The sequence below is a fragment of the Macaca fascicularis genome, chromosome 6 (assembly GCF_037993035.2).
Source record: "Macaca fascicularis isolate 582-1 chromosome 6, T2T-MFA8v1.1".
NCBI lineage: Eukaryota > Metazoa > Chordata > Mammalia > Primates > Cercopithecidae > Macaca > Macaca fascicularis.
In genome coordinates, this window is record NC_088380.1 from 179,189,040 (window position 1) to 179,203,242 (window position 14,203).

Sequence of the window (14,203 nt, forward strand, 5' to 3'; positions counted from 1 at the left end):
AAAATCTGGCTATCGTTGAATCCAGGGGCCCAAGGAACGCACACCAATGTCAGTACTACCCTCATGGCTGCTGCCTGCTGCTTCCTCTGCCCTTGGGCAATAAGGTCTGCAGAGCACGTCCCGAGCGATTTTCTCTACAGCCTCTCATTTGATTCCCCAAGCAATGCTGTAAGGGAGGTGTCATCACCCCATCTTACAGAAGAGGAGACGGAAGCAAGGGGCGGAAAAACCTGCCAAAGCTCACCCGGCTTGAAAGTGGCTCCTATAAACTGAATTCATATGTTGAAACCCTGACCCCCAGTGTGATGGTGCTTGGAGATGGAACCTTTGGGGGTAATTAGGTCATGAAGGTGGAGCCCCCAGGATGGGATTTGCACCTTTATGAGAAGAAACATGAAGGTAAGAGGATCGCTTGAGCCCAGGAGTTTCAGACCCGCCTGGGCAACATAGCCAGACCCTGTCTCTACAAAAAATTAAAAGAAAAAAAAAAAAAGAAGAGACATGAGAGCTCTCTCTCTCCCCCCCCGCCATGTGGGGACACATCTGCAAACCAGGAAGTGGCCTTCACCAGGCACTGAAATAGCTGGCACCTTGATCTTGGATTTCTAGCCTCCAGAAAGTGAGAAATACATTTTTGTTAAGCCACCCAGTCTGTGGTATTTTTGTCAGAGCAGGTGGAACAGACTAAGACAGTAGTCAGGCAAGTTTCCCTGCTGAGGGTATATCAGGCTGGGCATCTTGATGAACTCTTAAGAGACAGCGCTGGAATAAAGACAGCAATGTCTGGGCATTCCAAAAGGGGAACTAGCAAGAGCCACCACTTCCTGAGCAGCTAGCAAGGTCTTAGAATTTTTCCCTGTGGCAGTCACTCAGTCCTCACCATTACCCTAAAAAGTACAGCTACTCCCATTTCACAACAGAGCAAGTGGAAGCCCAGAAGCAAAGTGAGGGAGGCCCACAGCCACACAGCCCAGGAGTGGCAGAGGTGGGATTCGAACCTGGGTGTACTAGATTGCAAACTCAGGCTCTTTTCTATCAAGTAAGCCTCTTGTGTGGGAGTGAGCTTAGGTTCAGACTCAGGCTGATCTGGGGAAAATTCACCTTCACCTCTTCCAAACCGTGCCTCTCTTTCAATACTATTTTGTTAAAAGTCCCTTTTATTATTCTGAACCTCAGCTTCCTCATCTGTAAGAGAGGAATGACAGGTTTTTTGTTTTTGAGACAGAGTCTCCCTCTGTCGCCCAGGCTGGAGTGCAGTAGCAGCGATCACTGCTCACTGCAGCCTCAACTTCCTTGGCCCGAGCAATTCTCCCATCTCAGTTTCCTGAGTATCTGGGACTACAGGCATGTACCACCATGCCTGGCTAATTTTTTTTTTGATTTTTAGTAGAGACAGGGTCTCACTATGTTGCTCAGGCTGGTCTCGAACTCCTGAGCTCAAGCAATCCTCCCGCCTCAGTCTCCCAAAGTGCTGGGATTACAGGCGTGAGGGAATGACAGTTTTTATCGGGCAGTTTTGTGAGAAAATGAAGTGGAAAGGGAACACAATAAGCTCTGTATCCTTTGATTTACCTTGTGTAGAAATTATAATTGAAGCCAGAGGCTATGAGCCTGAATGGCAGTTCAATCCTGCAAGCTCGGGAGGACTGTAGACAAAGGTGCTTTGAGAATATTTCCCCATATTTCATGATGGCGATACAAACTGGGAAATGCTTACCAGACACCAACGCCAAATACACTAAGAACAAAAACATTAGCCAGCATGAGCTAAACACCCCAAATTATCAGATTTATATTATTCTGTATCTTTATGATTATTTTTAAATTTGTGAAACCGTGTCTTGGCTTCCATGTTGGTAAAGCATTCCCTTGTGACATCTGATTCAAAGGTTTACTGTTGCCTCTTACAGAATGTCTCCCTTGACTCCAAAACCATGCGCTTCTGTGCACTCACTATGAGAAGCTGTGTTTACTCATTCTGTGCTCATCACAGGAAATGGTGCATATTGGAATATATTTATTGCAGAGACTTAGGTCTACTCAACTGCGTGCTAGCAAACCATCAGTCCTGAGTGGTGCACTCTGAGGTCTGTGAACTCCATTTTGGAGGTCGCTGTGTGTGTGTATAAATATAAATGGCCTGACTTCACTTGTTAGAACACTTTGATGCTTTCTCCTCACAAGTCTATTTAAAAAAATTTTGTGACTCCAGCAGATCACTTCCAAAAAGGAGCATGTGTTTCTCCCTTAATACACATACAGTGCTCAGCATACTCCCTCCAGGCTAGCTGCTTGGCAAACTCAGCCTTGGTTACGGCTGCTGCCTGGGGCATCCAGCGAACGCAGTGCCAAGAGTGGCAGCGTCTACTTTTGGAACAGAGCCTGGCTGGTACTTTTCAGACCTTCTCGAATGAGCCCAGATGGACCCCAAACTCTGCCCGCTCTTGCTCCTGTGACCCCAGGACAATCCCAGCACCTTCCTTGGGCTGGTCTCTTTTCCCCACTGCTATTTCTCCATTAGCCAGATCCCCACCTGCTTTCCCCAAAGCACCCGGGCTGGCCAGGGTGTTGGTGTGTAAGTGCAGGTAGGCAGGCGGTGCTTGGGTTTTATGTGGTGTGCACTGTGTGGCTGGGGCTGCTGGCTCTGTAGCGACAGGCATCTGGGCAAGTGGCCTGTCCACTGCAGGGAGAAGTGACAGGGAGGCAGGGCTGTAGTGGGCTTTTTGGAGAGCTTCGGAGCCTGGCTGGTCAGGATGAAATCCGGGCCCCGTTGCTCACTGGCAGTGGGGTCTTCATCAGTTTGGGTTGCTCCCGCATTCACATCCCTGGCAGTTCCTGAGCACACCCACCTCTGTAGACAGAAGCTAGATGAATCTACAGCTCAGCCCCTGCCTCGCGGGCTCAGTCTGCCCAGTTCCGACACACCTCACTAAGTGCTGTGGGCAGGTGCAGAGTATTATGGGATGACAGGAGTGGCACTCAGCCAGTTTCCTTCACCTGTCAAACGGGACGATCACTACCCACTTACAGCACCTCTGAAGGCTAAGTGCAGTCTCACAGGGGTTCAGCCGACGAAACCCACGGTCGGCTGCACTTTGCTTTATTTGGGGGTGGCTGGACTGGCAGGAGGGAGGGCTGTGGGGCTCCATCTGGGGAAGCCCACAAACAAACTTACTCTTTGGGGGGATTCAGGTCCTCAGGTCTTGTCTCAAAGAACTGCAGCACCTCATCACACTGAGAGATGTAGGGGGGCAGCTGGATGAGGGCCTGGAGAAGAGAGACGCAGGTGAGTGCAAAGGAGGAGAAGGGGCTGGGCATGGTGGCGTGTGCCTGTAATCCCAGCTACTCAGGAGGCTTAGGCAAGAGAATTGTTTGAACCTGGGAGGCAGAGGTTGCAGTGAGCTGAGATCGCGCCACTGCACTCCAGCCTGGGCGACAGAGAGAGACTGTCTCAAACACACACACACATATGCACACACACACACACACACACACACAACCAGAAAGCAAAGGAAGGAGAGGGGTATTAGGAATGCCATACACCACCAGTGGCTCTCAAATTCAGGAAGGCACCAGAGTCACTTGGAGGACTTGTTAAAACACAGATCGTGGATCCCCACCCGAGTTTCTGATTCCGTAGTTCTGTGGAGGGGGCTGAATGTGCATTTCTAAAAAAAGTTTCCTGGTGATGCTACTGGTTTGGGAAACACACACACACACACACACACACACACACACACACACACACACAGACACATACACACACACACACACACACATACACACACACACACACAATGTATGACATACATGCATCTATTATAGGCATATTTGTTCAAGTAATAGGTACATATTCAGGCAAAAATCAGACCATACTGTACATGCTATTTTGTAAACCGATGCTTTCACTTAACTATAAATTGTCAACTTCATGCCATTTCATTATTCTTATTTATGTTGAGACAGGATCTTGCTCTGTCACCCAGGCTGGAGTGCAGTGGTGCAATCTTGGCTCACCACAACCCCTGCCTCCTGGGTTCAAGGGATTTTTGTGCCCTAGCCTCCTGAGTAGCTGGGATCATAGGCATGTGCTACCATGTCTGGCTAATTTTTTTCCCTTTCTTTTGTATTTTTAGTGAGACGGGGTTTCGGCATGTCGGCCAGGCTGGTCTCGAACTCCCGGCCTCAAGTGATCCACCCACTTCAGCCTCCCAAAGTGCTGGAATTACAGGTGTTGAGCCACTGCAGCTGGCTTATTCATTATTCTTCTATAACATCACCTATACTGGATATTGAATTTTGTACAGCTGTGTCATACTTTATTCAAGTCGTCTACTGGTGAATCTTTAGGTTATTTCCAACATGCTCACATATGTGTCTTAACTCACGAATCTGAAGTATTAAAGTGAAGGGACTGTTTTATGATTTGGATAGAGGTTCAAACTCTCCAAGTTAATGAGGGGTTGAAATAGATCTTCCACTGGCCAAATTCCACATTAATCTGCCCCAGTGACTCACTGGCTGTGTCATGGAGCCTCAAGTGGCAATAGGTTGGACAGAGGGTAGGTGGAGGGCACAAAGCTGCCCTCCACAAAGCTCGTTTATCTACTAACAGGTATTCATTCAATGATTCAATGAGCATTTTCTTTGTGCCCAGCACTGCACTAGTTTCTGTGCCAAATACAAGAGAAGTGCAGGGTACAATCTGCTCATTAAAGGATTTGAAACTCAGACATGGCCATCATGAATAAACAGCTCGGTTTAACAAATATTTACTGACGCCTCCTTTGGCCCAGGCCCTGGAACAGGGTGATGAGGATGCAGATCTGAGGGTGGTTCAGGTGGTTCATGCATACATTTTGTTGCACACACATGTGCAGAGAACACGTGTGCATACGCATGAATTGCACAGGTGATTCTGGCAGCCAAGCCACCCAAGCAGTTCAAGAGATGTGCCTTGCATTTCCTTCCTTCCTTCCTTCCTTCCTTCCTTCCTTCCTTCCTTCCTTCCTTCCTTCCTTCCTTCCTTCCTTCCTTCCTTCCTTCCTTCCTTCCACCCATCCTTCCTCCCTCCTTCCCTCCCTCCCTCCCTCCTTCCTTCGTCTCTCTCTTTCTCTCTCTCTCTCTCTTTTTCTCTCTCTTTCTTTCTTAACGGAGTCTTGCTCTGTCATCAGGCTGGAGTGTAGTGGTGCTATCTCAGCTCACTGCAACCTGTGCTTCCCAGGTTCAAGCAATTCCCGGCCTCAGCATCCTTAGTAGCTGGGATTACAGCTGTGTGCCACCACACCCGGCTAATTTTATATTTTAGTAGAGATAGGGTTTCACCATGTTGGCCAGGATAGTCTCGATTTCCTGACCTCGTGATCCGCCCACCTCGGCTCCCAAAGTGCTGGGCGTGAGCCCTCACGGCCGGCCTGTGTCTTGCATTTTCTATATAACCAGCCCTTAATAACTCACCACCCAACTCCCAGAGTGATGTGTCAACCCTGCAGCAGTACTGGGCTCTCGTGGACCAACAGAGAGATGAATGGCCTCCAGTGTGGTACCTTTTACAGGGCTTCGGGGATATGTTGACCCTACGCAATTATTTCTCCCATTAAAAAAATTAAATTGTGGCCGGGCGCGGTGGCTCAAGCCTGTAATCCCAGCACTTTGGGAGGCCGAGACGGGCGGATCACGAGGTCAGGAGATCGAGACCATCCTGGCTAACACGGTGAAACCCCGTCTCTACTAAAAAATACAAAAAATTAGCCGGGCGAGGTGGCGGGCGCCTGTAATCCCAGCTACTCGGGAGGCTGAGGCAGGAGAATGGTCTAAACCCGGGAGGCGGAGCTTGCAGTGAGCTGAGATCCGGCCACAGCACTCCAGCCTGGGCGACAGAGCGAGACTCCGTCTCAAAAAAAAAAAAAAAAAAATTAAATTGTGTAAAACACAGTAAAAGCTTACCATCTTACCCATTTTCAACTGTACTGTTACAGTGCATTAAGTATTTAATACATTCACACTGCTGTGCTACCAGCACTGCCATCCATCCACAATACGCTTTTCATCTTGCAAAACTGAAACTCTGTACTCATTAAATAACAACTACCCTTCCACCCTCCCCCGGCAACCACCATTCGACTTCTGTCTCTAGGGACTGATGATGCCAGGTAGCTCATATAAGTGGAATTATACAGCGTTTGTCATTTTGAGTCTGGCTGATGTCATTTAGCATGCTCATCCATTCAAGGCTCATGCTTGTAGCAGGCGTCAACACCTCCTTCCTTTTAAAGGATGAGTGATATTCCATTGTATGGATACACCACATTTTGCTTATCATTCACCTGTCGATGGACACTTGGGTTGCCAACCCTACATTACTTTGAGTCAGGCTCTAACTTTAAGCCCCTGAGCTGCAATCTGCTCCAGACTCAAAATGGATAAACATCGTGAGGGATGTGGATGGCTTAGCAGGGGACCTTCCCTGGTCACTGTCCACCCTTCCATCCTTCTGAGGGGTGACTAAAGGGCTCACCGATTTTTAAAATTAGCCTTTAAGTAGCTCCTGCTCTGCAGCAGATCCTTAAGGACTATTTCCAGAGCTGAATCAGGGAGTCCCAGAGACAGGAGCAGGCCCTTCCCTCCCCCACCTCCTGTTTCTGGTCCCCCTTCTTTTTCTGGTTCCGAGCAGTGAGTGGTCGTTCTCCTGGCCAGGATGAGCTGCTGTCTGCTCCCCGCTCCCCATGGGCCTCTTTTTCCTCTGAAATCCTGCAGCCCTTGCAGTTGGAGCCACATAATGAAGGAGCTGATTATATGCTGGACTGTGGTGTGTCCTGGCTGCTTTGTGTGCAAATATCTTGCGGCTTCCCCCCAAGACTGCAATAACAGCACTCCCTGACCTTGGCTCAGCACTGGGTGGCTCCTGAAACGTGTTCATCTGTGTCACTTTATGTAACCCCGGGAAGGCCGGCCCATTTAAAAGATGGGGAAACAGAGGCTCTGGTGAGGTGGCTTGGACTTGAGAGTCCAGGAAAGGCCGACTGCAAACCTCTACCTTAAATCCACAAAAGGCAGCAGGGTGGCAGCTGTTCCTCCTCCACCTTCCCTACATGCCTAGACAGTGCTGGTGAGACCTTAAACAACACAAGGGAACAGGCTGGAGCTGGCCATGTGTCTCTGTTAGAGGAGAGCTGGGTGGGTGTGAGGCACGACCCCTGGAGGTGGTCACTGTCTCTGCCTGGAGGGGGCTTCCCAGGATGGACAGAGGCCCCAAGTGGACCAGGAGGGGAAGAGACAAACGAGGCCCATGGAAACCTCCTGATGATGCCAAGTTCTCTTCTGGTTTTGAGCTATGCCCAGGCAGTAAAAGCCAAACCAAACCCCCAAACCATAAAAGAAGTCAAGTTACTAATAAAAGGCAGGGCTGAATGCTTTGATGTTGGCCCATTTCATTTGGGATGGACGTGGCTACCAGTAAAAAATGACCCGGGGCCGAGAAACCATTCTGCTTCTGAAAGACTCCAGGATAGTCCTAAGTTCCGTCAGTAGTGACAAAGAACCACAGCTCCAGCCAACTCAGTCCTGTTCTGGAAGGGATCCTGGCGCTTTGGACAGATGTGGCTGATGCAGGCATGAGAGAGGAGAGCAAGTCCTGCTTGCAGAGGGTAACAATAAAGGTCAGACAGAACCAGTTCCTGATTCTGGCCTCGTCACTTCCTGGCTGTGAGATTCTCATCTGCAAAGTGGAGCTAAAGAACACCCATCTTGGAGGGCTGTGCCATAGAATAAGTGAGGAAGTGGCTGTATGGTTTCCATCATATACTAGCTGCTTGATGGACACTGGATAATCCCGTTATCCCAATAATCTCTATACTGCCCCAGGTACAAGAATATAAGTGTTTCCAAAGATGATTTCAGAGGCAGCCAGATGATTACGTTAAGTGACAATGCCTTGGCTAGGGAGAAGGTTCGTGTTTTCTCAATTCTCTTTCAACCCTCTGTAATTTAAAAAAGAATGCCCCAGAGAAGTAACACTTGTCTAACTTGCTTCCTGAGAGCAGGACGGGCTCTGCAGAGCCTCCGGTAGGCAGGTAAGAGCAGCTAGCTAGATTTAAAAACATTTTCTGTTGTTGTTGTTGTTTTATTGTTTTTATTTTTTACTTTTATGGCAGGCACATGATACCTATTTGTTTTGTTTGTTTGCTTGTTTTTGAGACAGGGTCTGGCTCTGTGGCCCAGGCTGCAGTGCAGGGTGGGATTTCAGCTCACTGCAGCCTCCACCTCCTGGGCTCGAGATTCTCCCACCTCAGCCTCCTGAGTAGCTGGAATTACAGGCATGCACCACCATGCCTGGCTAATTTTTGTATTTTTAGTAGAAACGGGGTTTCGCCATGTTGCCCAGGCTGGTCTCAAACTCCTCAAGTACTGGTCTCAAGTAATCCACCTGCCTCTGCCTTCCAAAGTGTTGGGATTATAGGCGTAAACCACTGTGCCCAGCTGATAGCACTTTTATGTTATGTTTGTGATATAAAGTTTCCTCTAAGATACATTGTGTTCAGAAGTTTAAAAAGTCAGGAATCCCTCTTACCACAGTAGGCAGCATGTCAGTCTCATGATCTGAAGAAGTTAAAAAAGTGAGTTGAAGAAAAAGATTAATAATAATATAAGTGGGTGGTGCGTGACAGAATTCCAGAAGGGAAGTCTCAAGCGTTTGGAGCCTTGTAAATACCGCTGTTATGTTGCCCACAGTTTAAAATACTACAGCATGGGCACCCACACGCACAAGTGTGTACATTTGCATGTGTGTTTGATTTAAGCTACACCGTATGATGGTTAGTTACTACCTGAAGACCCCTCATTGAGAATGAACACTGGGGCAAGTGAAAGACTCTAATCAGAAGTCCACACTTCAGAAAAGACTGCTTTAGGGCTTTAACTATCTTCATTGTGGATCAATACCACAACCTTTATTCATTAGCCTAACTGTTGTTAGAAAGAATTTTGTTTTTCTACTGGTGAAATGATCCTAGAAATATTCTCATACACTCTGGCCCTTGCACAAACAGAACCTCGTGAACCCAGTACCATACATCCTTCAGAACAGGGCCCTGGGTCTAGGACTTAGGGTTCAGCTTCTTCTTGAGGATTTTACTGTCAGACCACGGTTAGGATAAGCTGATCCTGCCTCTAGAATGTGGCTGCATCTGCCTTGAGGAATCATTCATGCAAAGAGATGTCAGACAGACAGCTGGGATTTCAAGGAGCTTCCAGAAAAACTTGAGTGGCTATTTATGAGGTGGCTTGATAATAAATGCTTGTATGTGTGGCAGGATTCAGCTGAGTCATATTTTCATTGTGTCTTTTGACGAACAGAAGTTCTTAAAATTAATGTATTCAAATAAATCAATCTTTTTGTGCTGGGTATCCTTTTTGTATCTTTAGAAATCCTATACCTAGAGATTATAAATATATTTTCCTACGTTATCTCCTAAAACCTTTTGTAATATTGCCTCTTACATTTATGTCTTTAATTTTCTTGGAAATGATTTCATGTGTGGTGTGAGGTAGGGGTTAGTTATCTTTTTTGTTTTTTTTCCCATGTGGATATCCATTTATTGAGGAATGACCTGCAAGGTTGCCTTTGTCAGTGTCACAGTGTCCATCCAAATACACACGGATCTGTTTCTGGGCTTTCTATTTGTTTCAAGGGTTTGTCTATCCTTGTGCTAATACTGCAGTATGTTAATTTAGTGTAACTTTACAATAGGTCTGGTAGAACAGGAAGTTTCTTCCATTGTAATATATACCTGGGAGCTAGCTTTGGGATATCATCTGTAGCCCTCATCTATCTCTATTAGAGACTTTCATTTTCTACTAAAATAAAGTTAGTTGTGATAGATCAAATTGGCTTAAGTCGGTTCACAGCAATGTCAGTAACAGATACTCAAATGTCATGTAACAGCCTATGTAGTCTATAAAAGAAAGGGATCATTTCATCTCTCTCCAGGAGGGCAGTTCCCTTGAAGCTGAGCCCAGGGAATCTGGCCAACCAAAACTCCAAATATCTGCTCTATTTATTATGTTTCATTAATAGCAGGGGGTAGTAACTTCCACGTGGCTCATTTAACGTAAGCAGTTTCCTCCCTGTGGTTAGTCCAGGTGAATTCATTATCTCTGTACCATTCCAAGCATCAGGCTGCTGCTATCCTGTATTACTCTCAGATTTTAAATTTCCTTTTCAAACCAGAAGTCCAGGAGTTGGTGAAGCCCTAGGTGCAAGGAAAATCTGACTCTGGAGAGAAGTCAGGTGGGCTGGGGAAGAAGCAGAATAGGCTGATTTGGGCTGAGGGACAACCGATTCTGGGGAAGGTACGAACTGGAACTTCCCAGCTGGGCAAGGTGACCCTATAGTCCTTGCCAGTAGGGCCTAGACAAAAGAAGATCATCTCCAGAATTGGAATTTCAGGCTCTAGAGGTTTGGAATGGGACAGGGAAGAGCTGAACCTTCTTCTGAGGGCTGGCAGGCAACAGCAGTGCTGATGGCTGCCCCTTTGCCCCAGCCCTTCTTTTGTCATGAGATACTTAATAGACAGAGAGTCTGGGTTTATCTAGCTCTAAGAAACACACATTTGAATACCTAGGCTTTTTGAACTTTTACTTTCTTTCCTTTTTTTTTTTTGAGATGGAGTCTCGCTCTGTCACCCAGGCTGGAGTGCAATGGCGCGATCTTGGCTCACTGCAACCTCTGCCTCCCGGGTTCAAGCAATTCTCCTGCCTCAGCCTCCTGAGTAGCTGGGATTACAGGTCCCTGCCACCACCCCTGGATAATTTTTGTATTTTAAGTAGAGACGGGGTTTCACCATGTTGGTCAGGCTGGTCTCAAACTCCTGACCTCATGATCTGCCCACTTCAACCTCCCAAAATGCTGGAATTACAGGCATGAGCCACCACACCCGGCCTTGCATTTTTTACTTTCTTAGAGAGGCCATAAGTATTATGTGAGTGTGGTGGCGTAGAAGGCTTGAGTCCAGCTCTCTAACCCTCAAATCTAAAATCTTATTGTAAGTAACTTTGTTGGGCCTCCACTTCCTCATCTACACAATGGGAATAATAAAATTTACTCCTGCCTAGGAGTTCGAGACCAGCCTGGGCAACATGGTGAAACCCCATCTCTCTTAAAAAAAAAAAAAAAAAAAAAAAAATTGGTATGTGCTGGTAGTTCCAGCTACTCAGGAGGCTGAGGTGGGAGGATCACTTGAGCCTAGGTGACTGAGGTTGCAGTGAACCAAGGTCACCCTACTGTACTCCAGCGCGGGAGATAGAGCAAGACCTTGTCTCAAAATAATAAAAATAAAGCCTATTCCTCAAAGTTGTTGGAATGATAAGACAAGGTCCCATTTGGCAAAGAGCAGACGCTCAATCAGGAGAGATTTTCTGACCTTCCTTGACATCACCTGCCAAGAGAGGGATCATCTGCCCCCACGCTGCCCCCTTTTGTTTAACACTTTTTTTGTAGAGATGGGGGTCTCACTATGTTGCCCAGGCTACTCTCAAACTCCTGGCCTGAAGCAGTCTTCCCACCTCAGCCTCCCAAAGTGCTGGGATTACAGGCATGAGCCACTGCGCCTGGACTAATACTTTTAAACAGATTCACTGTGGCATAATTTACATACCATAACATTTACCCATTATAGGTGCACAATATCAATGATATTTGGTAAATTACAGAGTTGTGCCACAATCACCACAACCTAGTTTCAAAACTTTTCCATCACTTCAAAAATGTCCCCCAACTTAATCTGCAGTTCATCTCTGCTCATGCAGAATGAGCAGACCCCCAGGTCTGGGAAACCACTGTTCTGCTTTTTGCCTCTATAAATTTGCCTTTTCTGCACATTTCATATAAACAGAATCATACAACATGTAGTTGTACACACCTGGCTTCTTTCACTTAGCATTATGCTTTGGAGATTCATCCAGCTTGTATCAGTGTGTCATTGCTTTATTTATTCATTTAGAGCTGGAGTCTTGCTCTGTCACCCAGGATGGAGTGCAGTAGTGCTATCAAGGCTCATGGCAGCCTCCAACTCCTGGGCTCAAGCAATCCTCCTGCCTCAGTCTTCTGTGTCCTGGGAGTACAGGCTCAAGCCACTGTGGCATGTTCCTAGTGCTTTTTGTTGCCAAATAAAAAGATATGTCTATTGTATGGATATTATGCATTTTCTGTATCCATTCACCAGCTGATGGACTTGTGGATCACCTCTAGTGTTGGCTATTATGAATTAATGTTGCTGTGAACATTTGCCGCCAAGTCTTTGTGAGGACATAAGTTTTCAATTTTCTTGAATATATATACCTAAGAGTGGTCATACGATAAGTTTAACTTTTGAGGAAACTGCCAAACTGTCTTCCAAAGTAGCTTCCCATCTTTTTTTTTTTTTTTTTTTTTTTGAGATGGAGTATTGCCCTTGTTTCCCAGGCTGGAGTGCAATGGCATGATCGTGGCTCACCTCAACCTCCGCTTCCCAGGTTCAAGTGATTCTCCTGCCTCAGCCTTCTGAGTAGCTGGGATTACAGGCATGCACCACCTTACCTGGCTAATTTTGTATTTTCAGTAGAGACAGGGTTTCTCCATGTTGGTCAGGTTGGTCTCGAACTCCCGACCTCAGGTGATCCGCCTGCCTCAGCCTCCCAAAATACTGGGATTACAGCCTTGAGCCACCATGCCCAGGTTGTAGCTTCCTATCTTAAAGGCTCCAGTTACTCCATGTTCTCACCAACACTTGCTATTGTCTGTCTTGCTGATTATAAGCAACTCTAGTGGCTGTGTAGGTATCTCGTTATGGTTTTATTTTGCATTCCCATAATGACTAATGATATTGAGCATCTATTCATGTGCTTACTAGTCATTCCTATGTCTTCTTGGGTAAAATTTGTATTGAAGTCTTTAAAATCAGGTTGTCTTACTATTATTGAGTTATTTGTGTATGTTCAATACAAATCCTTTATCGGATATATGATTAACAAATATTTTCTCCCAGTCCATGGTATACCATTTCTTTCTCTTTTTTTGAGATGGAGTCTCACTCTGTCCCAGGCTGGAGTGCAGTGGCACGATTTTGGCTCACTGCAACCTCCACCTCCTGGATTCAAGCAATCCTCCCACTTCAGCCTCCCAAACAGCTGGGATTACAGGCATGTGCCACTATGCCCGACTAATTTTTGTATTTTTAGTAGAGAAGACATTTCACCATGTTGGCCAGGCTGGTCTTGAACCCCGGACCTCAAGTGATCTGTCTGCCTTGGTGCTCCAAAGAGCTGGGATTACAGGCATGAGCCATTGGCCTGGCCATTTTGTTAATGGTACTTTTTGAAGTATAGAAATCTATAAGTCCATTTAATTAAATCCAATTTTTATCAGTTTTTCTTTAAAGGCTCACACTTCTGGGGTCAGAGCTAAAAACTCTGCCCAATTCAAGATTGTGATGACTTTCTCCTATGTTTTCTTTTAGAAGTTTTATAGTTTTAGCTCTTATATTTAGGGTTACGGTCCACTTTGAGTTGATTTTCATGCATGGTATGAGATAAGGGTCTAACTTCATTTTTTTTGCATGTGTATAGCTGTTGGGGGCTACAGTGTTTTGCTCTCCACCCCCCATTCATATATTAAAGTCCTAACCCCCAAGCCCCTAGAATGTGAATATATTCAGAGACAGGATCTTTCAAAAGGTAATTTAAAGTAAAATGAAGTCACTAGGAATGTGCCTTCATCCAATATAACTGTGTCTTTATAGGAAGAGGAGAGTAGGACATAGCCAGGTACAGAAAAGACCTTGTAAAGACACAGGCAGAAGAGGTATCTCATCTATAAACCAATGAGAGAGGTTAGAGGGCCCTGCTGCCGAGACTTCCAGCTTCTGGAACCGTGAGAAACTAAACGATGTTGTAAGCCACCCAGTTTGTGGTATTTTGCTATGCAGCCCTAGGAAATGAATGCAACAGGTGACTATCTCAACTGTTTGTTTAAAAGACTGTCCTTTTCAGCCTGGCATGGTGGCTCATGCCTGTAATTCCAGCACTTTGGCAGGCTGATCACTTGAGGTCAGGAGTCCGAGACCAGCCTGGCCAACATACAGTGAAACCCCGTCTCTACTAAAAATGCAAAAAAAAAAAAAAAAAAAATTGCCAGGCACGGTGGTGGGTGCCTGTAATCCCAGCTACT

The 14,203-nt window shown here is 46.3% G+C and overlaps 1 protein-coding gene across 2 annotated transcripts in view; it reads right to left on the reverse strand.

Annotated features, from left to right (window-relative positions):
- SH3PXD2B (SH3 and PX domains 2B) overlaps positions 1–14,203 on the reverse strand; it is a 119,551-nt gene that overhangs the window by 45,528 nt on the left and 59,820 nt on the right. For both annotated transcript variants that reach the window (XM_005558530.4, XM_045394511.2), the window contains exon 5: positions 3,176–3,267. In XM_005558530.4, coding sequence (XP_005558587.3) covers positions 3,176–3,267 — 92 coding nt within the window. The remainder of the gene's footprint in view (positions 1–3,175; positions 3,268–14,203) is intronic.